Here is a 21,285-nt window from a genome sequence, read left to right as displayed (position 1 = left end):
ATGTTTTAAGTAATTAATATTAAAAAAAAAATGGTAGTAATCATGCAAACAAAGTGATAAATGTAAACTTATACTGGAAAACAAAACACACAATTTACCATTTTGTAATAAAAGCAAACCGCAAGAAGAAAGGAAAAGATTTTCATTATAGATGCTAACCGTTTCTTTAACCATAGTGATGCGTCGAAACTTTTCTTAAAATGAAACGTTTTTAGATTTAATCTTTGTTTGATTTCTTTGAAATTTAGATTATAAGTGTCCAGATCATCAAGTTAAATGTAGGGATAACATAGAGTGTAATTATACATCAGACCTGTGCAATCACTATACCAGTTGTAATGACGGATCTGACGAGGATGAAGAAATGTGTAAAGGTATGTTCGTGTATGAAAGGTCATGTAGGATATTTGCATCAATTTGGTAGTCTTTAAACAATAGAATTTCAAAAGATCTTTGATTTAGGTCAACTAAAGACATCTATGGTTAACGATTGACTGTTTCATAAACCAAGCTGTTAAACGCGCTAACCTTTAACAAATGTATATATAAGACTTAACTCATCTGCCTTGTAATGCAAACAAACAAAACAAGTGTTCTCGTTTATTTGTTTTACTCTTTTGGTGCTTTTTATAGCTTACTATGCGGTATGGATATTGCTCATCGTTGGATGTCGTACGGTGACCTATGACAGTATATGTCTACGTTATTTGATCTCTGGTGGAGATTTGTCTCACTAGCGATTTTCTTATTTTTATCAAAACAATAGCAAACATAAAATAAAAACAGCAAACAAAAACAAAACCAACATATTATAATGTTAAAATGCAAATGACGATTTATCAATTGTATGCGTCGTCATTGCTTTTTTGGTTTTACCTTAATCAGGAACATAACAGCCAAATATTTTAAAGCCAGATGGATAAATATCGACCTATAGTCAAATCCGCCTGAGGTCAACGTTTCCTGTCAGAGTTAGAACCTTAGCTTGTTTATAATTTAAGAAATAACGAGGACCATATACATTTTGAATTATTCTATGTAGCTATTCCATGTCAGAACAACCAGGTCAAGTGCGCAAATGGTCTTCAATGTGTCTATGATTCTACTTTTTGCGATGGATTGAAACATTGTTCAGACGGTTCTGATGAAGAGGAAGAGATGTGCAAAGGTTCGTTAAAAGAAAACAACTATTTATTTCTCATAGCATAGACAGAGTTTATAATTTCACTTTTAATGAGTAATATGTAAATCTAAACATTTTTTAAAATTTATAAATGAAGTAAAAGGTGTAAATGTTGTCGTTTTTTTAGTGTGTAGATTGAGGATTGAACGTCGCGTTTCTTTGGAGTATTGATACGGATGAGAGAAAAATGATGAGTGATAAAGATAAAATCCCTTCCCAATACATGAATCTGATGAATTTTATCAAATATTTGGAAAATAATTTTGTACAAAATTGTTATACTTAAACTTTACCTAGATCGAAAAACAAATCAAATACCATTGGAAAGAGTTTTGCTTTTCAGATTTATACTTTATTAAGATAAACATTGGCCTAAGATGCCAAATTCTAAACATTTAATTCCGATTGATGACTTTTTTCTGCATCAATTTAAAATGCCAACACTTTCTCTTTTTTTCTTCAAAATACTGAACCGTTACTGAAAATTAGTAGTTTTCATATCTCAGGATGGTTTGTATAAGAAAAATATTGGATTGCATCAACCAATCTGACCATATTTGCAGTTATAAATCAAATAGCGGTATCACAAATTAGTAAATTTGTTAACTCATGATGGATTGTAAAATACAAATGACAACGGAATATTGGTACACATTGACTAGACAACTTTGTCTGCATCAATTTAGAGTGCCAACAATTTCCTCTTTTGAGTAAAAGTACTGAATTGTCATAAAAAATCTGTAGTTTTGATATCTCAGGACGTTTTGTATAATTGTATAATAACTTTGTCTGCATCAACCAAAAATTATAATATTTGTACTCTGTAATATAAATGATATGGCGGTATCATAAATCAGTAAATTTGTTAACTAAGAATGATTGAATAACACAAGTGACAGCGAGATTGGTACACATTGACTACACAGTTTTGTCCACGTTATTTTCGAGTTGCAACGTTTCCTCTTTTTAGTCCAAATATTAAACCGTCACTAAAAGAAAGTAGTTCAAATATCTCAGGATAGTTTTTATAACAAAACGTTGTGTCCGCATCAACCACAAGTTACCTTATTCGTAATTTATAATACAAATGTTATAGCTGTATTTATCGGTCAATATGCCGAAATTGACAAGAAGGTTCACAAGTGATGCAGAAAATTATACAACGCATATATATATCCGGACACTGTACAACTGATGTCTAAAATATAATCGAATCAAAGGTAAACAAAGTGAATCACAATGAAAAAATCTATTTATTTCAGAGAATATATTAATTTGTAGGAGACTGTAAACAATGAGAAACGAAGCAACATAAACAATGTTGTTACTATCCCATCATATAAATTCAATTTTCCAAAGCATTATATAACCTTTTTATACACCTTCGGATTGAAAAAAAAAACTTTCCTCTGTTTATGATACCTGCATGTACATATATATATGTCGATCAAAAAATGCGAAATTGTGTCCACATTATTGTTTTAACACAAGAGTAAAGAAAAACAAATTTGTTAATGTGTATACATAAGTCACAGTGTAAATAGAATAGTACTTTGATGTATTGTAGAATAGAACAATACGATTATCGTTTATATATTCAAAGGTCATTTCTGATATGAAAAGGGCTAACAATTACTAGCCCAACAATCAGGTTTTTGAATTTTGTCTCTAGCATATGTTTGCCCTGAGTGGAAAAGGAAATGTGCTGATGGACAACAATGTGTCGACGAACAAAGTAGTTTGTGTAATGGAAATGCAGATTGTAACGATATGTCAGATGAAGAGCCAGGCTTTTGTCGAGGTACTTTAATAATGAACTGCTTAATCTTTTCTCGAACAAACATTTTATTTCTTTGTATCGTGAAGGAGATATGCCAATATTCTAAATACACAGATTATCTACCAAATTAGTTATGAGATATAATATACAATAATTCTTTCAAATTGGTATCAATTAAAGTAGAAAATAGTTCTTTTACAAGTTTAAAAAAAAAACCAGCCATTTAAAAGAAATAACATTTGGCATGGTAATATCTCAGCGTTTTTATATCAGTTATGTTAAAATTGATGTTGTAACATGATACACTAATGTGTCCGATGTGTATACAGAGGCATTACTGAAAAGAAACTCAGTTTGACAATACAAATTAAAATGAATTTTTAAATAAATCTCATTGGAATCACATATATCCGAGTTTTAGCGGCGCAAAATTAGTATATGATTGAAGAACCAACTGTTCTCATGTCTGAATTTATCATTTGATTATATTTTGCATTACATACATATATCTAGATTATAGCTGCAATGATTACAATCAAAAATGTTCTGATGGATTGCAATGTATAAGTGAATACAGCTTATGTGACGGCCATGAAGATTGTACAGATAGATCAGATGAAGATCCAGACGTCTGTAGAGGTATATTCTGAAGCAGTTGTCTTTATAATTAATGTTGCAAAATAAAAATGATGTTTAACAAATGCAACGTTTATACAATATGTTTATATGCAGAAACACGCAGACTGCACAAGAACAATTTTTTTCTATGTTTATTTGCACCATTTCCATTATGTACAGATTGATGCATATATTGTCGTTTTTGTAATTTTTTGCCATGGCATTGTCGATTTTTTTTTATACTTAGGAGTTTGAATATCCCTTTGGTATCTTTCGCCTCTCTTTTGCATGATGACAGTTCGTAAATGGTGTTAACTTTACACATAAATAATACACCAAATACCATTACATTATACACCTTTCTTCTTTCTCCTACACAAATCGCAACATTCAAAAATGGCCACATTGTAACATGTTTGCGGGAATTTCCCATTGTATTACACCATTAACAGAACAATTGATAGATGGCAACGACTGTTCTTAAAAGGAAGAAGAAGAAGATAAACGATACGTTATACGCGTTTAATTGGAAATTTTACACCATTTGAAGGCCGTATAGTTCATCAAAAGGCTAATTGCTTTTTAAACAATACAACATACGGTTATATGCAGTATATAAAAGATAAATTCATTTTCATCTCCTTTAAAAGATTTTTAGACATTAAGACATTTAGATTGCTATAATGTATTGCTATAATCGGTTTCAGACATATTACAACTAGTTTTTTTTCCAATGTTAGTAGGGTAGGTACATGAAATGAGCAAGGGTTAAAGTATTTTTTTTTTATGATAAAGCTCCTCTTGTAAATCACAGCTAGTTGACCAGCAAAGTTTACGTGAAATGATATGCAATCAAATAAAATGAAGCCCATACACTCGTTCAATTATTGCCGTAAAACAAATACGTTTAAGCTACTGGTACCTTTTATTGAATCTGCTGTCATATACACCAAAATAATGATGCATTCACCTCTAATTATAGCATACACACTGTTATAACCACCACTGAAAGTCTTGACTTTCTGCAAATTTCTTTTTAATTTGTTTGATTTAGTTTATCTTCATACCCGTTCAATCATCATTTCAATTTCATAAAACAATGAAATAAAAACAAATGTTCTTGGTTATCACACTTTCAAAATCAATAACGAAGATAAAAGGTATTCAATATTGAACAATTTTCATCGGTCGCTCAAAACATACTAAAACGCTAGTTGTAATTAATGTGAGCTTGTTAAAACTACAGAATAAATATCATTGCTTTAATTATTATGTTTTCATGCTAAACATATACAACTCAAAAACAAACACATTTGCTTAAACATGAATAAGCAATAAAACATTATTCTTCAGAAAGGGAATGTGACAGCGACAAAGTGAAATGTGATGATGGCATACAATGCATTCATAAATCAAATGTATGTAACAAATACACACATTGTAATGACAAATCGGATGAGGATGAAGATATGTGTAAAGGTGAAACATTATAATAATATAAAAAAAAGGAGATGTGGTATGACTGCCAATGAGACAACTATCCACCAAAGTTTATGGTGTTTATTTTGGCTGCAGTTCAGTGTTTCTGTTGTTCCGTTGTTTTCCTCTTATAGTTGATGTGTTTCCCTCGGTTTTAGTTTGTAACCAGGATTTGTTTTCGCTTAATATTGAACAGCGGTGTACTACTGTTGCCTTTATTTCTACCCAAAATTCATTAGTATTGGTCGAATTAATCCATTTCAATGACAAAGTTCAGGAGCATTGGATACTGAAAATTCCATCTGTTGTGAGGATTCAGGCTGGGTCATCAATGTATGAGGGTTAACAAATAAAAATGATCGCATCAAGGATATTTCATGTGAGCACAACGACAAAAGGGCTGACTAATTCGCTTGTTATACCTTTTGGATAGATTAAAACACAAATATGTCACCGGCATTGGCTGAATAAATTCTTTAAATACTGTCACTAGTAACGATTTTTAAAATGAAATGGTTATTTTGATCTCAACATCATCTGAAAAGTGTGAACACTATTAAGTCATGTTAAGACTATCAGTCAATTTTTAGGCTAAATAAAGGCAACAGTAGTACACCGGTGTTCAAAAGTTTTAAATCGATTGAGAGAAAACAAATCCGGGTTACATACTTTAACCGAGGGAAACACATCAACTATAAGATGAAAACAAATGAACAACAGGAACAATGAAGTGCAACAAAAACAAACGCCAACATACATAAAAACGAACTATTTGATAACAACTGCCATATTCCTGACTTGGTACAGGACATTTTAAGAAAAAATGGTGGGTTGAATTAGTATTTCAAATTATTTGTAATGTAATGGTTAATTTATTATCGAGAAATTACCTTTTAGCAAATGATATTTCATGTCAACGCATGAGTACTGACCACCGAACAATTGTTACCCCCGAGGAGGAAACATCCAGAAGTAGAGGGTTCGGTCCAGTGGGTGTAAAACAACCTAAAGGCATACATTTTCTCAGTGTTGTAAACGAGGCATACCTGTCAGTGTTGTTCAAATATTTTTATGATGACTGGGTTCGTAAAATGTATTTTCTGATTGCAAACTTGCATACAAAGCATAGACTATATTATAGGAAATCAAATGTTTTCTGGATCTGTATTTTTGACACGCAAATAAATATTGCTATGATTTTTCCAGGAGTCCATTTTTCATAATGTTATTCAGAAACTATTTGTTACACTTAGTTCATCATGGATAAGAACTTCTTTTGTTAAACATTATCTAGGATTTCAAATACGTATTTAACAATATTAAACTATTTATTTAAAACCGGAGTTAAGACTAAGTGTTCCCATTTGTATGATAAATATTGCGACCTTTATTTTTAATTTGTTTTTAATTTTATGTAGAGGGGTAATATAATATAGAGGTTGGCTGAATTATCAGGCTATTTTGATAAGGTGTTTCAATGTAATGAATGTATACGTTAATTACAGCTAGAGTTTGTGAACCTGGCGAGAAAAAGTGTGCAGACAATTATCAGTGTATATACATAGATCAGGTTTGTAATGGATATACGGACTGTAATGATGAGTCTGATGAAGATGCAGTGGCCTGTAAAGGTACGTTTTACATTTTACTTACTGCTTATGTACAGATATATTTGGTCAATTTATTTTTTTGGAAGCACTGTATATATCCACATGCTCTTGACTTTTGGATTCAGTTTTTAAAACCAACACATTTATTAAATGATCGATCTTGATTTCCTTTCGTATATCATCTGAGTAATATACAAAATAATGTTTTCCTTAAAACTATCAAATTGATTTATTGTATACAACTTCACTCCTGTCATCTAGATAATTCATAATCAATGATTAAACCATACAGATTTGAAGAAGATCGCCACGCACCACTGTTAATACGTTGAACATATGATAATAAAAGGTATATAGAAATAGAGAATAAACTTACTGACTTGGTAAGTTAAACGTTGTAAGAATATTATCAATCACGTCCAAACTGGACTGACGATTGACTTAAAACCATTTTCAAAAGTAAAATAACAAAAATACCGAACTCCAAGGAAAATTCAAAACGGAAAGTCCCTTAACTCTTGGCAAAATCTAAAAGCTCAAACACATCAAACGAATGGAAAGCAACTGTCATTTGCAAGTTATTGATGTCGTAAAAATAGTTCAAATAAATGTTAGAGACAATTGATTCTAACCATTTGACAAGACATACCGATTATTTATCTGATGGCCTCTTCTGGTTATTGTTTTCTAGAATATCAATGTCCAAATGGCAGAGTTAAATGTGCGGATGAAAAAGAATGTGCAAGTCTAGACCGTATCTGCGACGGCCGTGAAGATTGTCGTGATGGTAGTGATGAAGATAAAGAAAAATGCAAAGGTAAACAACTATCATAACAGAGGAGGAAACATGAAAAGAAGTAAATTCAACAAGATATTCACTATCATCCAAAACAACTCCCCAATTTTTCATGGTTATGTTCCGGTTAGTCAATTTAAGTCCCATTTGCGCAAGCTTTCGTTGGAATTTTTGTTCAAGACCTGTTTTTGTATGTAACAATGACAATCACTCTACGAACAGTGTAATATATTTCGCTATAAAAGGCATGTTTGAAAGAAAATGTTTGTAAAAATTAAAGATGGTTTGTTAATATAGGAATCTTATCGCACAAGTTAAACATGTTAAAGCATAAATGTCTCAGACACAAAGAGGTGTTTTGTGATCGTATCTGTATTTCCTTATTGTGATGAATCCTTACTTTATATCCATATACTGATACTTTCATATATATTGCACTAAACATATGCAGTTTTCTTGTGATTTCATTCCAATAAAATATTTTGAACAACAACATTGTTATAGGTCGAGTTTTCGAGGTTCATAAATACAAATAAGGTTCGTTTGATCGGATTTTGAAGGTTGAATTTACGGCCGGTATTAATGGACTCGGCGCATGTTAAAGAACCATTGCCAAAATGTTTCCATATTCTATAGAAAGACTGTAAGCAAAAATGATATCTCAATCAAAATATTTATGTTGAGTGTAGGTTTATATTTTCTGCTGCAATTCCCTGTTCAATTTATTCATTTCATAACTATGCATTAAATTATTGGCGCATGCTTCCCTGTTCTAACGAAATATCATTGTTTTAAGTGAATTAGAATAATTCGTGTCGACAAGGTTGAAGAACTTGTTTTTTTTTAAATTTTTGTTACATTTGCCCTCCTCTTTAATATAATTGCAATTTTTGTCTTTTGAAATAAACGAATTAACGATCATTCAATACAAAAGATGATTCACTCAAATCATGTTTTGTTTTCGCCGACATGAAGGTTTCCAACATTTTCAAATCAAACACATTTGAATGCAAAATAATCAATGTATCTTAATGTGTATTTAGTTAAACAAAAGTTAGTAAATATTTTCGAATAGTTTGACGGTGTAAGAACCAATGTGCACAAATTGAATAAAAACTGTTCATGACTAACATTTTTTTCAATAAATGAATATAGACCAGCTAAATTTAGAAAGTTATTTTTATCAACCGTCCCCTGTCATAGGAAATGTTCTTCTAATGCTTTTTCTAAGCTCACAAGGCGTTGATAAATCATGCAAGTAAAATTGAGGATGGAAATGGGGAATGTGTCAAAGAGACAACAACCCGACCAAAGAGCAGAAAACAGCCCAAGGCCACCAACGGGTTTTCAACACAGCGAGAAAATCGCGCATCCGGAGACGGGCTTCAGCTGGCCCCTAAACAAAAATTTGTACTAGTTCAGCGAAAATGGACGTCACACTAAACTCCGAAACATATAAATGCCCTAAAATTAAAAACATACAAGACTAACAAATGCCAGAGGCTTCTGACATGGGACAGCGCAAACAATGTGGCGGGGTTAAACATGTTTTGTGAGATCTCAACCCTCCCCCTATACCTCTAGCCAATGTAGAATAAACAAACACACAGCAATACGCACAGTAAAACTCAGTTTAAAAGAAGCATTGCAATCACTGCAAACACGTACATAAAATTTGGTAACAAAATTTTGCAGTATAACCAATATATACAGGTTGAGACAATAATCATGGCAATCCGTAATAGTCAAGTATAAATCTTGACATGAAGTTTTTCTCCCATTTAGTAAACTTTCGATACCTTGTTTCTGTATGGCTTTAAATAACACAGAATATACATGATATACCACTGAAATATGTAGCTGTATAATATCATTTTTTTTTTACCATAATTGAATTATTTCTTTCAGCAAGAGAATGTCCTGATGGTTCTAGAAAGTGTAGTGATGACTATCGTTGTATTGATGACAAACATTTGTGTGATGGACGTCATGAGTGTTCAACAGGAGAAGACGAAGATCCCGATATGTGCTTAAGTATTTATGCGTCTCAGTTATTATAATAATTAGTTGCTGTCTTTGTTAACTATGCTACAAAAAAAACCCAAATTACTGAATATTAAATCATTCATGTCATTAGTGGCAAAACATAAAACACATAAAAACTAATTAAATATCAAAACTTATAAAATATAAAAACTTATAAAATATTTAGATGGACATCTGCTTTTAAGTTCGCTTGTCATAACGTCACATTCTATCCAAACACACACATATATATATATGTATATATGTATAAGGACGTCTCAACAAATGACAACTCTACGACAGATCCATCTATTGGATCACCAGTGAAGGTGATAAACGGCTGAAAACACATATTATATTCATAATTACTCTAAATATCAGCACAACAATGTTAAATCTGCAAATTTGCGGAAGCAAATTTTTGTTCTTCCCTCGCCGGGATTCGAACTCATGCTATTGGGATATCGAGACAACACCGCCTACACTGTGTCCATCGCTCTAGACCACTCATCCACCTAGACTGAACTAACAATTCAGCTTTCGGTGGCCTAGTGTTACCTTTCCTTGTCAGTAGAATCTAGAGTTGTAACACAGTACATGATATATATTAGGAGCAAAATTTTAGACTTATATATATATATTTGTATATATAAAAATCTAAATTGAAAACAACGTTCAAACCTATGATTGCGTTGGATAAAAACCGCAATTTTTATACGTGTGCATGTAAAACAATTTTCTTGGAAGAGGGGTCTAAATACAGCACAAACAACAATTTCCAAAAGACCAAAAAAAGTGAAAAAGTCTATTTTAACAAAACGCATTTGACTAACAGGTCGAACAACTGATGTTCTTAAACCCTGCTGACTGCCATTGGCGATTGCCAAATAAATTGATCACAAAATCTAACGAAATGGATCTTAATATTAATTTAATACCAAACAGAAAACAATAAACTTGTGGAAAAGATGGTTTACCACAAACATTAGGTGCAAAAATTTGTACACCATATCCGGATTTCGACAATTAATGTCTCTTCAGTGATGTTAGGGATCGAAACGGTATTTGGAAGGCCATTTAATTTACCTTAATTATATATATGTATATCAATTGCTTTATTAAAACATTCTGGAATATTATCGGTACTTCTGATACCGCTGAAGAAAATTATATAACAATAGGTCTATATTACATTTAATATTTTACCACACTCACACTCACATACACTTGTAATCATAATTTTGATTTGATGTCTAGTTCTAGAGATTGCACTTATTAAAAATGTTCAGCTTCACTTATATAAATCTGAATTGCCAGATGTATGCATTGGTTGCGGTTGCTGGAAAATGTTAAAAGTTACATATGTTAAAGTTTTCCAAGACAAGTTAGATTAATACCAAATTGCTGTACTTGTATGTCTAATTAATCCGAAACGAAGGTATTTCAATTTACTCGCCGTCTCTATTAAAAAATTGAAAACAACACGTTTAATAATTTCATGCATCCGAAGCGCTTTTCTGGATTATCCTTCATCAGGAACGCTCAAAGCCAAATATTTGAAATCCGAGGGATGTACACTACCAACAATTTGCCTAACGTTTACATGTACATTAAATGCCGCTATATAAACAGTACTTTTAGGGAACATAACTAATCAGTACATAAAATGCCGCTTTATTAACAGTACTTTTAGGAATCATCACTAATCAGTACATTAAATGCCGCTATATAAACAGTACTTTTAGGAAACATCACTAATCAGTACATTTAATGCCGCTATATAAACAGTACTTTTAGGAAACATAACTAATCAGTACATTTCTTACCCATACATTTTCAGTATATTAATTTATATATCATTTTTAGTAATGTTGAGAAAAAGTTGTTTACAGTACTGAAAATTTCAGTCATTTTTCAGTAATGAAGAAATCTGTCATTTTTCAGTACTGAAAATTTCAGTCATTTTTCAGTACTGTAAATTTCAGTCATTTTTCAGTACTGTAAATTTCAGTCATTTTTCAGTACTGAAAATTTCAGTCGTTTTTCAGTACAGAAAATTTCAGTCATTTTTCAGTACTGTAAATTTCAGTCATTTTTCAGTACTGAAAATTTCAGTCATTTTACTGTACTGAAAATTTCAGGCATTTTAAATTACTGTAAATTTCAGTCATATTTCAGTACTGAAAATTTCAGTCATTTTACAGTACTGAACATTCAGTCATTTTTAAGTACTGAAAGTTGTAGTCATATTCAAGACCTAATGAAAAAGTTCTCGGTTATGCTATCACAAATATCATAACTCCCAAGGGTGAGTAGGGAATAGAAATATGGTCACTTGGTCTTCTTCCGACCGACAGTAAAACGCTTGCCAAAGTTGGGCGTCCGTTTGGCTGTGTGGGATGTATCAAGTTTGCAGCTACGTCCTGTCAGAATGGTGAGGTAAATCCGATGCCCCGTGTAAAGAGAATGTCAAGCTCTTTGCACGTTAAGAACTCTTGCAACAACTCTTCGAGGGGTCCGTAGGTAGCCTGTTGCAAGGAAAATTTCTGTCCCTATCCAATATACCCTCATTTTCCAGTGACAGTCGAAATTCCCCCGACCATCATCCCGGTGGGCCTCTATAATTACAAGACCTACCTATTGTATTTATTGTTAACTTGTTCTCGTCCTGAACATGCATGAAATATTTGCCACTGGACGTTTAGCAACCAACAATCAATCAATCATCAACAAATATCTTAAGTTGGTTTGGGATAAATACAAGTATTTTATTTTAAAACTCCATCGCTGTATGCATTCTTTCATTTCAACCCATTAATGCATTGAAGATGATTCTTTTGATGAACTTTATGGCCACATTCTTTATGTGCCTGTTTCAAGCCATGACTTCTCATTTTTGATTGTCGTTGTTTGTTGTATGTCATAAATGATGTTATTCAATGTTTTTGACGTAGATCAGTGCGGGTTTTTTTTTTTATTCTTACGACTAGTTTCGCTAGTTATTAAGTAGACTTTTACAGCTTTCCGTGCGCTATGATTTTTTCATTGTTGATTTGTGTGAAAGACGAAAAAGGAGCTGTCATAAAGACAGTCAAATTCAATCACATAAGCAACAAATACAAAACCATCAGACAGAGGTCACCAATACAGTTCTTCAATGTTTAGCAGTCCACACCATACACGAAGCTCTGAATGGCTCCGACAAAAAAAAGATGTTATCTAGCTGTACAGCACAATGTCAGAATATCGTTTATTCTACTAAATGTATAACTACACAAAGACATATCTATGACATGACTTTGTCCGACTTGGGACAGAGGTGCATATAAATGTGGCGGGTTAAACCGATTTTGTCGACGTCTGACGTTGGACATTATGGTTATATATAGTATCCTTGTTCTGTTATTGATAATTGGCAAGCATACCACATCTCCTTGTTGTTATAATACAAATAAATATGTAGGCTATATATGCAGTCGTCCATATTAAAACTGTTGCTCTTTAAGCAACAATGCATGGTCATAGCTATTTTTGACTAGGTACTTTCTTGGAGCACTTACATTGCAATGAAGTCTTTAATATAGTTCACGTTTCTCCTATAGATGGAAAACATTCTTCTGATACCATGACAGTTTGTTATAAGTAATAATTTCAAAGTAATTTAAAAGAATATGCTCACATTTCAAGATCTTTTTTATAACATAAACCTTGGACAAAGTCAAGAGCCTGTAGTCTAGTGGTTGTGGTTGGTTCATTTCGGTCATATTTGTTGTTTGCAAATTTGTTTTGTTATAAATTAGGCAGTTAGTTTTCTCATATGAATTGTTTCATATTCATATTTTACATGTTTAAACCTTTAATAGCGACTTTACGGTATGGGTTTTCACTCACTTTATTAAGGCCGTACAGTCGTCTATAATTGCTTATATCTACTTAATTGAACTTTGGTGAATAGTTGTCTCATTGGCAATTATAACCACATTTCCCTTTTTTTTTATTGTAATAGACCTATTTGGCATGTTTGGGAGTTTCAACTTCTACAAATAAAATGCTTTAGATTAGTTTGTATTTCAGATAGCTCGCTATCGGTTTAAACCAGAAACCAGCAATACCAACATTGATATTTTCTATTCAACGGTAAGAAATTAGAACCTTAACTGTTCTTTGTGTGGTTTTAATATTGCATAAGAATTTTGACAGCAGTAGATATTGAATGAAAAGCTGGACTAATTTTTAGGGTAGTAAGTTAAACTACATAATGTAAATATAAAAGGAAATATTAGTTAAATCCCAATGAAACAGTAACCCTTCTACCAAAGATATTTCAGTCTATTACTATATGAAGTCTAATTCGGTTTTCTTCATCTTTAACGTCACAACTAAAAGAGTGTTCAATTGAAAAACAACGGCAATATTTTTGTCCTTGACCTAAAGCAGTTAAATCCAAAGCGGTTGGTGTAAAAGAATTATTTAAAATACAGACAAATGTTCTACCTATGAAATGAACACGAATCGAGTCTTCATATGAATTTAACAGTAACTGAACATATTTTAGATAATATTAATGCTTATCTAGCATACCTTCTATCTTTTATAATACATAAAGTTAGAAAATAGATATGTCTTCTTTTTGGTAGTGAGCATGTGTTCATACTACCATTCTATATTTCTTTCTTGTTGTTCATATTTCTTATTCCTCAACAATAAAAGTCAGTCCTGTAAACTCTAACCAATAATGTCTCAAATATAACATATAAGATGCAACAAGAATGCTCAAGATGAAATGTCTCGCCTGCTTTTCTATTCATGAATTATTTTATGCTGATAGTCCTAAGGATAAAGTTTTAGTACAAGTGTCACATAAACCTCACATTGTCAAAGATCCATGAAAATGAAGTCAAGGTGAGATAAACCTATTTAAGCAAGAAAGACATGTATAGCTGACAATCATTACACACACCTAATATAGTTTTGCTATTGCTTATCTTATACAAGAAACAGACAAAACCATAAAAATTAAATATTGACCAATGAACCATGAAAAAATAAGGTCAAGGTGACTCGTCAGATGAACCCTGCCTGACAGACATGCACACCTTAAAATCATTTCATACACTAGATTTAGTTGATCTATTGCTTATAGTAATAGACAAAAACAAAATTTTAACATTGACCAAATTGTGCAAATTAGACAAATAATAGTACACAAGACACAACATAGAAAAATAATTACTAAACAACACGAACCCCACCAAAAACTGGGTTTGATCTAAGGTGCTCCGGAAGGGTAGGCAGATCCTGCTCCACATGTAGCACCCATCGTGTTGCTCATGTTATTACAAACCCGGTAAATAGTCTAATTATGTAGGTCACATAATAGGTAAGTGAGAAATTCACATAACAAAAATAGAAACTTGTTTTCAAGCAGTCACTTGACCATGAAAATGAGGTCAAGGCCAACAGACATATGACAGACCTTCGTAATATAAGCCATCTGTACACAAGGTATGAAACCTCCAGTTCAAGTCAATTACCATCTAAAATATAAAGCACAATACAAATAGTTTACGCCGTAGGATTGTTATCTGTATGTTTCGCATGTCGCAGGAGCGACAATAAAGCAAGAAGACAAGCAAATGTGTCACAGGTGTAGAATTTCATGTACATCGATGATTCGCATCCTGGATTATAGTTGTATTATTGTTGATCAATTTTGAAACAAATTACCTATGGAAAAAGAGTCTTACTTGCAAAAGACAGAAATGAAAGGTGTTAATTCTTTTATGAAAATTTTGTTAATCTACTAATTAACTTAATATTCTAAAAATAGTTTATTCAAATGCCTGTAGACAGTACCAAGGTAGGAAGGAACCTTCCCATTGGTTGTCTCATGTCAAAAATACATAATAAAAAACATATATGTTATTTGGAAAATTCTTTGTTGATTTAGTTTTTATTTATTTTATTCACAATGGAGAGCATGCTACATGTATGAAGTATACGAACTGCATTTTTCCCTTTTGATGTTTGTTTGGTGTTTTTATCGATGGGTTGCTGTCGGATTCATAGGCGTTTGGTTTTTTTTGGAAGGGGGTGGGGACAGGTAGCCAGCCCCCTTTATGGAGCTACATAAATGGTTAATGCATAAACTTTCTACATGTCCCACAACATGGAATGGACTCAAAGTTTGTAAAAATTCTTGTTATTTCAATGTTTTGTATATTTATATTTCATTTAAAACTAAATTTTCAATTTGAGACTTTATCTGTAATGTTCATACAATAATTTTTATTTGAATTGTATAATATTCTGAAAGAGCTTGTGGTTGAGAGAAATATGCACTCATGACAAGTTATTACAGGTTCTTTTGATCTCTTAAATACACCACTGTATGTCTCTTACATTGAAGTATTGTTTAAAAGTTCTCTCCTGCATTTAATTGCTCTTAGTACCCATGGATTCCTTCATACATGTGTATGTTATATCCTTGTAGGATGTTGATTCAATGATAAAATCCTGTTATGCATAAACCGCATTAGACTCTTGGAATTCTTCATACTGTTGCTGCCATCTAAAAATAAAATTCAAGGTACAATTTTTATAAAATAATCATCAAATACTACCTTACCAATCAGGGTTCTCACTAAGGAATTTTTAAAGATGAGTCCACAGATTTCGCATTTTTGACATGTGCAAGGGTGAGATTAAGAAATTTTATTGATTTATAATTTATCATTGCGGTCTCCAATCATGATAAAATAGAACAAGAAAATTCTATACCAAATAAACACTTAAATTAGATCTATGATTTTTTTTTGTTATTGGTATAACATTGATTTTATTATCAGTACATTAAAACCATAGTTAAAGGGGCACTAGCTGTCAAATTCATGTTCACCGAATTGACTCAAATTCTCATATTTGATTTATAACAATGTAAAATATTTATCCAAATTATAAAAAGTCTAAAATAAACAATATACCGGGAATGGGCTCGATAATATGTAGCTTCGTTTCGTGTGTATTTTAGTCTAGACGCTATCTAATTAACTGTCGAGTTGACCTCCGAATACCTCCGATTGCCATACACTACAAACCAGTAAAAGTCTGAAATGGCCTATATCTTTACTCGACTGTACTTATTTTTACTCGACCAGTCTGAATTGGTCTGAATTTTACTCGACATTACTCGACCCCAGTCTTAACCATACTCGACCTTACTGATTTGTACTTGACCCTTATCTTTGCCATTGAAAATAGTCTGAACTATTACTCGATCAGTCTGAAACAGTCTTAACCCATTCTCGACCTGTACTCGACCTATTTTTTTCAGTATAAACAATACTCGACCAGTCTGAACCATACTTGACCAAATAACCTCTACTTTTTCTAAATTTTAACTTTTTTAACTGACATGACAACAGCCACAATAAAATAAAAATATATTATAAAAACAGATTTTTACATTCTTACATGATTCTCAGATTTATCGAATAGAGATAGTTAAATCAAATTATCTTATATAATAATTTAATTATATTAATTTTAAAGTTTTAGAGTTTTGTTAAAAGAAGATTTTCTTTTACCTAAAAACAACACCTATACTGAGGGTAATTAAACCTTATTATTATATAAAGGTGCTTCTTGTTTGGCATGTGTTTTTGTTTTAAATAAATTTTCCTAAATTCCTAAATAAAAACTACATAGGTTTCATGGTTACATACAAAAAGTGTACAATAGTTATATAATTATCTTTTTAATGAGGTAACAACAGCCAACACAATCACTGAAATTGTTTAACCTTATTTTAGAAATATATCTATTATTATAATTTGGGATATATTATATACAATATATATCAAAAAGGGATAAAAATTAAAGAAATTAATAAAATTGTTCTTCTGATTAGTGGTGAAGTATAAAGTAATACCTCCTGCTTGGGGCAAACTCATGAAAAAGATCACACCTGGTCAGAGAGTATTAAATTCTAAATAACATTCATTCAAAATTGCAACATCCTGTGAAACTTAAATCGCAAGGCCTTTTGATATCACTAGATAAGTAATACACGAGTTTAAGAAAAATAGGGCTTTTTTTTACCTGTAAAACACACATGTACTGAGGTAATTAAACCTTATTAAAGTGCTTCTTGTATGCCATGTCTTTAATTTTGACAAGAATTATTTAAATTTAATTGAAGTAAATTTTTACTGTAACTTTGGAACACATTTCCTTTTTTAAAAGTTTATCATAGGATCACTATGGAAGTTCTATTATCATGTTTATATCAAATTTTTGGTTTAACAAATCAAAGGTGTCATTTTTTAAATTTATTAAGTTGCTTTATATGCTATTTTATATATATTTTAATAAAAAAAACGTTCACTGCATTATTAACTAAACTCAACTGACACCATAAATCTATAGGAGGCTTAAGTTAATGGTGAAAATTGTCCAGTAACCATAAAATATATCTGAAACATTCAAAAAATTTTGAATAACATTGAAAATATTAGTCACAATTCAGTTTTGAGATTATTTGATCAGCTTGTTTTATTTTTATTTTAAAGGTGATATATATGTATGTATATAAGTGTTGATGAATATGGTGATGAAGTTATATTATGTTTATTGTGAAATTTTGGTTTCAATGTTATATTGAATACATTTTTAATTTCAAGTTGTTGTTCAAATTTCTAGCCAGGGGAAATAGCTGTTGTTAAAAACAGTTCCTAAATTGATGAAATACAATAGATAGATACAAAAAATAGGTCTAGGTTGGTCAAGACTTGGTCGAGTATGGTTCAGACTAGGTCGAGTATGGTTCAGACTAGGTCGAGTATGGTTCAGACTAGGTCGAGCATGGTTCAGACTAGGTCGAGCATGGTTCAGACGCGTATAAAATGGTTAAGTACTGGTCGAGTAAGGGTCGAGTACAAGTTCAGACTGTTAAGTATGGTTCAGACTACAGTCGAGTATTATCAAGTATATTTCAGACCAACTCAGACTGGTCGAGTAAAAATCAGTACAGTCGAGTACAGATATAGGCCATTTCAGACTTTTACTGGTTTGTAGTGATATAAGCGATATAAACATAAATATAGATATAAATAGATATCAGACTCGTGCATTTGGATTTTTCTAGGTCTGTTTAATTTCATATTATAGATTAAAAATATATGTTAATCATCGTTTTTACCTGTATAAGAATGATTTTTTGTGGATCGAATCAGTCAATCAAATGATTTACCTTTGTTTCACTTTCAATGTTGACATTCTTTTCATTTAAATAATTGAACACGCACAAAGCATGCGGTATCCATCTCTAGCTAAGGGGTTAAATTGAAGTATACACATTTATATTTTTTTTTAATTCTGTATTTTACTGATAAATATACTCACTTTTTAAGTCAACATCCCACTTTTACACTAACAGCAGCAATTGCAGGTGAGATACAGTGTTATGTGGATCCCCTAACAAATTTTTCAATCTAGATATCCCAATGATGATTTATTGTTCCCAAGTTTGGTAAAATAATTTGGCTCATTAGTATATCAGAGGAGAACAGTTTTACAATTTTGGATAAGTTAACGGACAATGATAACGGACAAAAACTTATGAATATCTCTTTCAGCCCTTTGGGCCAAGTGGGCTAAAAAATATGACACACATTTCTTTTAAACGGATTTTTATAAATGTAATACCTTCTTGTATGACAAAGGAGTTGTGTCACTAAGGTGGAAATTTGGTCCCAAATTAAGTGCAAGTTTTGAAGTTACCATCTTTGACCTTAAATGTGACCTAACATTGTAACTTACATACATGTGCTCTTTGGTCGGGTTGTTGTCTCATTGGTATATTTGTCCATTTCCATTCTCAATTTTATGTACATGCAGGTTTAAAGACTGGTGTTCAGGATAAAAGTCAGTTCACATTTGTTGAGTTACAATACCAACAATGACAAAGCATGAAGAAATTGGTATATTTTGTAAAATTTCTTTTATTTCCTTGTTTTGCATCAACTTTGATATGTATGAATACGTATTTTGAACATTTAATCTGGATTGAACATTAAAAGTAAAACAACTTTAGTTTTATATTTGGTGGAATTCTGTAAAAAGTATAAGTAAAGAATTAGCTTCTCTTAACTTATTTGCTGTAATTTGGCTGCAGTCAATGTTATAAAGAAAGTTCTGGATCACGAAAGGAATTCTGCAAAAAGATAAGATTTGTTTCGTTCTTGTGAAATATGTGCATATATTATCATGTAAATATGACATCATATCATTATATATGAGCTGCATAGGATTAGAAATCGACCTAATGCAAATGCTTGTTTACATGCATGGATATAAGAAGATGGGGTATGAGTTCAAATGAGACAACTCTCCATCCGAGTCACAATTTGTAAAAGTAAACCATTATAGGTCAAAGTACATGTGTACATGTATTAGATTTTCGATTGATTTTGGAACCTTTAAATACGAAATAAAAGATGAATTTTAGTCTGTTTTGTATCAACTCAATATTTTAACAGTTACAGACTTTGCAAAAAAGATTTTTTCAACCCAAAATAGGTTAACAGATGTCAATGACGAATCCAGAAATTTTCATAAAGGGGGGTGGGGTGGGGGGGGGGGGGGGGGTGGGGGGGCACTGACAGCCCTAAGAGGGGGCCCATTACAGTCAAGCTTCAGTGGTTCCCTAAATAATCAACCAAATTTTTCCTAATATTACCTTCATATTAGAAAAAATTTTGAACGTCACACAAAAAAGCAATGTGTGCATGATTGATGTCTATAAGTAAAGTGTAACAAAATCTCAAATAGCGATAAGGGGACGACCATTGATTCTAAAAAGAACCGGATGCTGGCAGATTTTGGAAATAAACATTCTGGCACCTATTTAGTTGGAAATAGATAAACTAGAATTATCACACTTGAAAATATATATTACATGAATTCTGACCCAAAATAATGAAAACGTACAATCTTTTTTCACTCGCTCTGCATGCCAAATGAACAATTCATGTACATGTATACAATACATAAATATTTTCTGTTGCAGTTGACCGTAAATAAAAGGGCTTAAAATCAAAAGTCAGATTTTCTTTGCCTATGTTTCTTCATAGCATTTTTCCTTTTTACTGCTCTTAACATAACAATTTACATGTTAATTTGGGGGAGAGGCATGTAGCCTATGGTGTTAGAAAAGAATTAAAGAATAAAAAAACAACAAAAACACAGAGATTTTTTATAATGAATTTTTCACGTTTGTAAATGCTACATATTTGTAATGTTTATTGTATATTTGTGTTATTTTGTAGCAGTCCAATTGTTTGGATTTTATACTTATATATATATCTTATATCGCGTATATAAGACCCAGGACCCAACCTCTCTCCCTTTTTATGCTATTTTATTTTCATGTATTTATAAATTCACCAATCTGAAATTGTTTTTGTATGAATGAATTACAACGATTATAAATGACTTGAATTTGAACTTGAACAATCAGAGTTTTTTTCTGTGATATAACAACATAAGTATTGTGACATAAGAATTATATGGGGAAGTGTACTAATTCCAAAGTTGTTCATATCCTGGCCTGGTTGGTTCGCAGTGGAATCTCAACCTAAAAAGTTAGGTACAGAGTTGAGACGTCCAGTTGGAGTTTGAATAACACCTCCCGTTCATATATTGATTAATGTGAAAGTCCCTACCCATTTACATATATATTAAATAAGAAAATCAAAACCCATTTATACACATGTATATTTCCAAGCTACTTGTT

The 21,285-nt window shown here is 31.7% G+C and overlaps 1 protein-coding gene across 6 annotated transcripts in view; it reads left to right on the top strand.

The window, feature by feature from the left end:
• LOC127718328 (low-density lipoprotein receptor-related protein-like) overlaps positions 1–21,285 on the top strand; it is a 63,991-nt gene that overhangs the window by 26,752 nt on the left and 15,954 nt on the right. For all 6 annotated transcript variants that reach the window (XM_052224319.1, XM_052224324.1, XM_052224322.1 and 3 more), the window contains 8 exons: positions 249–374; positions 1,043–1,168; positions 2,856–2,984; positions 3,477–3,602; positions 4,935–5,060; positions 6,566–6,691; positions 7,362–7,487; positions 9,375–9,500. In XM_052224319.1, coding sequence (XP_052080279.1) covers positions 249–374; positions 1,043–1,168; positions 2,856–2,984; positions 3,477–3,602; positions 4,935–5,060; positions 6,566–6,691; positions 7,362–7,487; positions 9,375–9,500 — 1,011 coding nt within the window. The remainder of the gene's footprint in view (positions 1–248; positions 375–1,042; positions 1,169–2,855; positions 2,985–3,476; positions 3,603–4,934; positions 5,061–6,565; positions 6,692–7,361; positions 7,488–9,374; positions 9,501–21,285) is intronic.

The sequence above is a fragment of the Mytilus californianus genome, unplaced genomic scaffold (assembly GCF_021869535.1).
Source record: "Mytilus californianus isolate M0D057914Y unplaced genomic scaffold, xbMytCali1.0.p SCAF_10, whole genome shotgun sequence".
Lineage (NCBI taxonomy): Eukaryota > Metazoa > Mollusca > Bivalvia > Mytilida > Mytilidae > Mytilus > Mytilus californianus.
This window is presented reverse-complemented; position numbering and strand designations above follow the sequence as displayed.